The sequence below is a fragment of the Chenopodium album genome, chromosome 19 (genome assembly GCF_948465745.1).
Source record: "Chenopodium album chromosome 19, dcCheAlbu1.1, whole genome shotgun sequence".
In the NCBI taxonomy this organism is placed as follows: domain Eukaryota; kingdom Viridiplantae; phylum Streptophyta; class Magnoliopsida; order Caryophyllales; family Amaranthaceae; genus Chenopodium; species Chenopodium album.
The window spans coordinates 4,975,290-4,983,442 of record NC_137852.1 but is presented as its reverse complement, the minus strand read 5'-3'; the positions used below and the strand labels follow the sequence as shown (position 1 = coordinate 4,983,442).

The 8,153-nt window shown below is 30.4% G+C and overlaps 1 protein-coding gene across 1 annotated transcript; it reads right to left on the bottom strand.

The window, feature by feature from the left end:
• Positions 1 to 2,755: 2,755 nt before the first annotated feature.
• LOC145595713 (glycosyltransferase BC10-like) lies at positions 2,756 to 7,114 on the bottom strand. Its single transcript, XM_081652130.1, has 2 exons — positions 6,581 to 7,114; positions 2,756 to 3,409 (listed from the first exon to the last, which is right to left on the bottom strand). Exons 1-2 carry the CDS (start codon positions 7,112 to 7,114, stop codon positions 2,756 to 2,758), a joined length of 1,188 nt encoding a protein of 395 aa, XP_081508256.1.
• Between the last annotated feature and the right edge of the window lie 1,039 nt (positions 7,115 to 8,153).

Genomic DNA, 8,153 nt, shown 5'->3' with positions numbered 1-8,153 from the left:
CAAATTTTTATATGGGGAAGCTAATTTTACACAAATATTGTTGCAAATTGGTGGGTGTTTTAATGCAAATGGGTCATTCTTTTTGGGACAAAGCTTTGGCCAAATAGGTCGTTCTTTTTGGAAAGGAGGGACGGAGTAGTAATTAAATATAGTAATCAACTCTATTATTAACTATCATTATTAGTCCAGCTGTTTAATTATGGAAACCCAAAGCAGCAGCATCTGTACGACACCCGTGTGCATTTGCTGTCGTTTTTTTTTTTTTTCGTATCAGAATTCGGATTTAGCAAATAATTTAACTTTGTCTATGAATGCACTAATTTGGTTATTTAACTTGTCCATGAATTCGGATTTAGTTGAATTTAACTTGTCTATGAATGCACTAATTTGGTTAAAAAATAAAACATAAAAATTGGCGACACCGAAACCCTTATTGTTTAGTTTATTTATTTTTCTTTTCAATTTTGTTAAATTTTTTGTCAATTTTGTTGATTGTTACATACTGCAACTATGCAAGTGATGCAACAACAAATATTACATTATTATTACAATGTTTTTAATCAAAAGTTAGTTACTCATGTTTCATGCGGTGGGTGATCCTATATTATAGGTTTAAGGCCAGGGTTGTATATAAGGAGATAAAAAGTGCTTGGTGATAGAGAATATCCCTAGAATATTCTCATCCTAGGTTTAGGATATATTTTGTATAAGATTATTACCTAATATAATTAGGTTTCTGATTGTAACCTATAAATATTTATCAATGGAAATCACTCTAATTAAAGAGTTTATATTATCTGACACTTGGTTTATGCACCCGTTTTAAACCGATATCACTACTCCTATTAATATTAAAATAGTTTTACTTTTTGAACGAGTATAAGGGCAAAATAAGAAGAGTACGTATAGGCAAAAAAGGGCACATTCATACCCAAAAAACATATGAGTATAACCACATATATGTACTACGTATATAAAATAATTCAAGCCCTAAAAGCTTTTTTTTTTTTTTTTTTTAAAAAAAATGGAGCCCTAAAAGCATACTAATCTATATTCTTGAAAAACATTGACGATCATAATGAAAAAAATATAGTACTCCCTCTCTCCCTTAATACAATGCCTCTTTTGAGCATTTATTCCTCACATAATAAAGAGAAAGAGACATTGTATTAAGGGACGGGGGGAATACTAATTTAAACACAATAAATGCATATATTTCAATAACATAGTAAATATATACTTCCTCCGTTCTTTTTTACTTGATCCGCTTTGACTTTTACACTATTCATCACCCCTCCTTTGCCTGTCTTTTGTGAATGATATATATGTAAGGAAAAATATATTCATGTGAGATCTTTTTGAATTTGTCTTAATTAGTACTATCATAACATACAACTTTTATAATTTTTACTAATGGAGGATTAAAGTCATTAATCACTAAAGTTTTCCATTGACAAACGTGATAAAAGAGACAGGTCAAGTAAAATAGAACAGAGGAAGTATATATTTTTTTGGGTGATACCTATATACTTCGTATGTTTCTCTCTGATTAACAATAGAGAGGAATGCACATGTTTTATTTTGATGAGCTAGGTTATTGTCGAGCGATTTTGATAGGATATACAATGGGCAATCGTATACTTGGATGCTCCATTAAATTTGTGGGTGTCAAAAATGAAAATACTTTTTAATCAATTGGTTTTCAATTTCTTTCAAAAAAAAAAAAAAAAGGTTTTTAGTTAACATTCCTAAACTACTATTCTTTCAAGCTAAGATGTATTTCATACAGAATTTATTTACTGTTCAGATAACCATCTAAACTACGTAGCTATCATAATCGTTAAACATTTTACTTAATTTGTCCTTAAAAGTCGTGAAAAGCTTGTTAGGTAGTTCCCTATAAAAGTACTCAAACAACTTCTATAAGGACTATAACTACAATCTAAACTTGGAAGTCTAAAGTCTAATTCAAAACACGAAACCATCGCATTCGGCGGGGTCACAATAGATAATTATAGTCAAGCAAGCATTGCTTATCATCAAAACTAAAGTATATTGCAATCTTGACGTGCAGGGTTATTATTTATATGAGTATTAACGAAGGAAAATGGTGACGCATTTTCATGTCTATGTATAATACTGTACGTAGCTTTTAATCAATTTCTTGAGAAGAAGATTGTGGTTTAATGACGTCAAATATAATAACCCAAAATTTAAAGCTTTTGTTGATAAAGATTGAGCCTTACAAGAGCAAAATTGTAGCTGGAAATAGGCTACCGATCAATTACTCCGTATGATTGAAGGATTTAAGTTGTAGTTATACAATTGAAGTAATCTTAATTTTGACAAAGAAATCAATCCAATTATAAAATCGAAGCAATCTTTAGTTTTGACTTTTGAATTTACTTCTAGACCATATATAAATTTATTATCACAACTATGTTGACAATGAAATGAATCCGTTTTATAAAATCGAATTAATCTTAAGTTTTGAATTTTATTCTAAAGCATAAATGCATAATCATAACTATGTTGACAAAGAAATGAATCCGCTTTGATATAGACAAAACTTAATTCACACGTTTTTTTTTTTCTCTTAAAAAGAAAGGTAGGCAAAAATTAATACAAAGTATATTCATGTATAAATATTTTGACAAAAATAGTACATTTTTACATAAATAATAACATATAAAACAATAAGGCAATTAGTGTACATATGTTACGAAAATGGATAGAAAATTAATATTACAAAATTTCAAGGATCAAAACCTAGAAGTTTTGGAGCAATTTGGAGCAAAGGCTTCAATGTATCTCCTACAAATTTCCTAGCAAAAAGATAACACATAGATGTTAATTCACCATTAAACGAGTATGTGCAATTCGATGTATCAAATCTAATTTTGTTGAGAAACTCTTCTGTTATGTCACGACTAATAAATCGACCAGGGTGAGGTCCGACATGTGACCAATCAACCCAAGTAATCCCTCTCTTAGCAATTAAGTTTGGAAATAGTTTATTAGCTAACGTTGGAAAATAATGCTCGTCGTTGTAGCAAGGTGGATGGCAATGCTCTTCAAAAATGGAGTAATATTTCTTATCCGAAACCATACGAATGGCGACTTCACGGTCAGCTTCGAACCATTGGGAACCTTTTCTCCAATCTTGGATGGTTATGTTAGGCCACATTTTGTGGTTGTAACGTCCACGACCAGGTTTTCTTGGATCATCAAAGGAAGCAAGATGACTTACGTTAGAATTTGTTAAGAAGTTGTAAATTGTGGTGAAATTGAATAAAGGGATGCATGATTCTGATAGTAAAACGAATTTTTTATTGGTAAAATCTAAGAGGGCATTGGCTAAAAGCCGTTTTTCTGCATCGATCATTGACATAGTTCCCCAAACAACTTCCTGAAAAATAAAACAATGAGTTAGGCATGTTCACTTCAGCTTAATTTCAGTTCAGTTCAGCTCTTAATTTTCTTCTCTCGTAAAATATTCATTTCAGCTCTATTCAATTTAGTTCAGTTCAGTTCAGTTCAGCTTCAATCAGTTCAGCTCTAATTAGTTCAGTTCAGTTCAGCTCCAATCATTAAATGTAAACGGGCCCTAAGTAGTAGTAGTAGTAATTTTGTTGTATTATTTTTATTTACGACACACATTTATCAAAATAATAATAATAATTGACCACACACTAGTGCAAAGTATTACCAAGCATTTAAAATGTTTCTCTAAAAAAGTTTATAATAACTTCTACTCTATAGTCGGTACAATATTATTTAATGAAGATACTGTATTATGTTAACCATCAAAGATAAAAGAGGGATTGAAAAAAATATTCAAATATACAAGTAGTTATAATAAAAAATATCATTAATAGAAACATCTCAGATACGTAATGATATAAATGTCATGAATATAACCTCTAAAAAAAAGTCATGCATTGAACAATAGAAAATGACATATGAACTAGAGTATTAGACAATGTGTGTATTACGTTGTACTGTAGTTCATTGTAGTGGTATTACTACTAATAGTCGTCGTCGTTTATTATTATTATTATTATTATCACTATCATTATTAAGTTATCTAAAACTTGATTTCAAGTTGAACTGTCTTGAAGGCATTTAAGATTAAATTGGAAAACAAAGATGTTACACTCAAAGATATAAATTGGACTGTTTGTGGTAGGGAGGCACATTAGTTTTAGTCAAAATTATTATAATTATTTCACCGATAATTTTGGAATTTCCAGTGCAATGAATAGCTAACCTGCTTATGCAACTATATAATTAGTCATGTCTCATCTTGCCAATGAATGCTTTGGGGCGTTAGATAAGTATTTAAAATATTTTCTAAAGCAATATAAATTTTGGAATGCATGATAAAATCACGCGTCAGTCGGTGTAATTTATGTTCATTTTAATTAAATATTTCTACTTTTAGTTATCTTATCCAATGCCCCTGGGGCGTTCGTTAGCTTTTGCCCATTAATTATAAGAGAAAATAGAAAAATATATAGCATCATGACTTGTATATTTAAACTCCTTAGTTGCTTGTATTGTTTGTATTATTACAAAATCACATATCTCGTGTAGTGAGATCGACCTCTTAATGTAGTGAGATCGACCTCTTAATGTACTTATTAATTTGATTTTTCTTCTTTCTTTACCCCTTATTTAATAGACTTAGGGTGCGTTCTATTCATCTGATATTTATTTATCTGATCTTATATGAACTTATTAGCCTTTATTAGAACTTTTTTTTAATTATAAATTGAGCTTGTGTAGCCCTAATTTTTTTGGTGTTTAGAGAGCCACAAGGGCGGGGATGAGAATCGATCCCAAGATCTCTTGGAATCGAGAGGGAAGCTCTAACCACTTGAGCTATCCCTCGCTCTCTCTGTGTAGCCCTAATTAACCCTAATTACAACTTATTTTTCCTAACTTATCTTATTAACCCTCATCTAAACTTATTTTTCCTGAAATAAATGGAAATAAGTAAAACAGTTCGGGACCTTATTTCATTTATTTGGATTTTCACTGTTAATTACCCTTTATTTTATAACAAAATAAATATTTTCAAAGTATAAATTAAAACAATTACCATAATTTTATTTTTCCTTACATAGTCACATATACAAGTATAACAAATGATACAATTGTCAAAGAGTGGAGTTAGGGGTGGTTCTGAGCATGTGCAGGGTGGTCGACCGCACAGGGCCCCTAAATTAAACTATTATAAAAGGGCCCCGACTTTTTAATTTAGTAACATGCTTTTCCTTAGAAAATTGATTTTAGGTCTCAATTCAACAAAATTGCACCGGGCCTCTTTTAGTGTTACCATTTGTAGCCCCGCCTCTGAGTGGAGTATGTGAACAGGAAAAAGTCCAAATGAAGCAATAAAAAAATACGTAGTTTATTAATTTAAAGACATCATGTAAAATGAACTCAAAAAAGACAAAACATAAAGTATAATATGGCCTGCCTACTTTACTAGCGCAGCCCATTAAAAGCAAACCAAAGTCAGTTGTTCACTTGTTCGGATCTAGATATTTTTATTTGTTTGGACTTGAACCCTTTTATTTACTGTGTTGCCTAAATTTATGCTCAATACTCGAACACATATTTAAATCAATTAAATACTACTAAAAGCGAATTTAAAGACACACTTGTCAATATATTATTAAATAATTTCCCGCCAAAAGTACCTTCTAAAAAAATTATTGTCATGTAAGGAAAAAATAAATTATATCTAAATTATGACATAATTTGTTTTATATAAAATATAAAGCCTTTCCTATAAGATTAAACTATCCATTATAAATTTACAAAATGTATTTTAAATATTTTCTCTTTCATGCTTTTATTTTCAATATACTCTATTATTTTCAATATTTAACAACCGTGCATTGCACGGGATTTAACCTAGTACTCGTATATAAATCAAAATTAAAGCCCAATAATCGTTTCTTAAAAAAGCCCAAAAGAGATAAAAAGCCCAAAAACAACAACTAAATGTAAACTACAAGGTCTACAATCAAATTACAAACAAAAATGAGACTAGAAAATAGACCATTCCTCGGAACTCGAAAATTTATGAGCCGGAAATTGATATTGGTACATTAAAAATTGATTTTTGACAAACCTATTGTGATATTATAGTTTTTTATACTATGTTTACAAGGAGAAGGAGGTGTGCCAAAATCAAGGTTTGCCAAAATCAATTTCAATTTGAAAATGAGAGATACTATTTGAGTCATCTAATAATATATTACAGTACACAACTTGCTATGTTTGAGAGTTAATTTCCTAAAACAATCTACTTTCACATTGCTTGAATGATAAATCAAACTTTTAAGTGTTTAAACATTCAATGCCTCTTCATATTATAGTCAAAATTTTTTGTGGACATTTTCGTCGAGCTAAGGAAGATGACACCAACACATATAAACACTCATCAATTGATAGAATGTAAAATCAATCATGGAATATAATTCCAAGTATAATATTCTCAAGATAAGTAATAATGTACGAGTAAGTAAAAAAAAAATTCGAATTATTAAAAATTTGAAGTAATTACCTGACTAGGAATGCGCCTACCATAGAAGACAGAATTTTGATGCCAAGAATCATTGTAAGAAGGATGAGTATGAACATAGATTGAGTACAACCCTTCATGACCCTTAAAGAACAAGTCCCAAAGTGGGGCTAATGGCAAGGGCCCTTTTGTTAAGAACATGAAGGCCACTTTAGGTATGTATTCATAAGGGTACCCTTCCATTTGAGGGACCATTGATGCTCTCCATAATAATTCATTGTCACTCATGTTATGCATTATTACACTTTTGATGTTATCTTCCATGTTGTACCCCTTCCATGTTGATGTAATAGTGCTATTTGTTGTTGGTGGAGGGTACGAGGGCAAAGGCGGTGGTGGTGAAGATGGTGGAGGCTGAGCCGATAGCTTTGCCGGTTGTGCCAAGTATGGCAAGGTAGTGGATAGAGATGGCCAAGAAGATATAGAGAGAGGAAAGCTTTGGAGATCAAGGAAGCCAATAGTTAGGCCAAGAGATAAGCCTAAAGCAAAGAAAAAAAATTGATCTAATTTAGCCATATTTCTTAACTAAAAAGGATTATATATACTCATTATTCATTCATAATGAGTTTTTATTAGTATAAATCTTGAATATTGAGAAATAATGAATTATGTAAGCATAAGTTTAGTTTTATAGCTAGATATATAAAGTGGTGGATTACTAGCTTAATCAAGAGATCTAGGACAGCTTTTTGAATAAATGATTTATGAGTCCAACGAAAGTTAGGGGGACTTGCATGTGTTCGGTGTTTGTGTACGTAATTTTTACGAGATTGACTTATTATGGTCTATGCTTTTTTATCTGATTGGACTGATTCTATGTAATACATTAGTTCTTACTCTCCCTATTATAAGCAAAAGTCAATGACCAAAACATAGGATAGTAGGCCTAAGTAAAGGTTCGAACATGGTTCGTGTATAAGTAACTTTAATATGCTAATTTTTTTTTTAGAAAGTGTTAATATAAATAAAATTAAAAATAAAAACTTGTATAAAAAAGAAATGAAGAGGAAGCGTCTATTTTATCATAAATTATATTTTGTAGCCTAATAACAGTACACGTTACTAATTTAGAAATGCGATGTAAAATTGATCAATAATCGTAATAGTTAGCCCATAAATGTATGCATACATCAATATTTAAATGAAAACTTTTTATTTCGCACAGTGTATACAGTATTGTTCTCTTTCTATGAACTCGGATTGTCTAATGACCAAGCAAACTCCATCACAATATATGCATGTTCATAGACTCATGTATAGTTCTAGTAGATTAGTGTACTTGTAATTAAATAAACAAACTTTGCTCACCCCTAACTCTTGGGTCAATGTCCAAGACTAGGAAAAAGAAACAAAACATGGAACAAGTTGAATCCAAAAAAAAATCAACCATCTATATTCTACTTATAACATACAATTAAGTTTTACTTAGTCCAAAGTTTATATTATAATCATTTATTGGACCAATAAGCTATTGGTACGAAGTACGAGTACAATTTGACAAATTAATTGATTTTCAAAATTGTTATAATCATACATCCTTGTAATGCAAGTGTCG

Bases quoted from the DNA above. Each gene is read 5' to 3' on its own strand.
- LOC145595713 (XM_081652130.1), bottom strand. From the start codon at position 7,114: ATGGCTAAATTAGATCAATTTTTTTTCTTTGCTTTAGGCTTATCTCTT. The intron at 3,410-6,580 runs GTAATTACTTCA...TTTATTTTTCAG, and splicing joins GTAGGCGCATTCCTAGTCAG to GAAGTTGTTTGGGGAACTAT.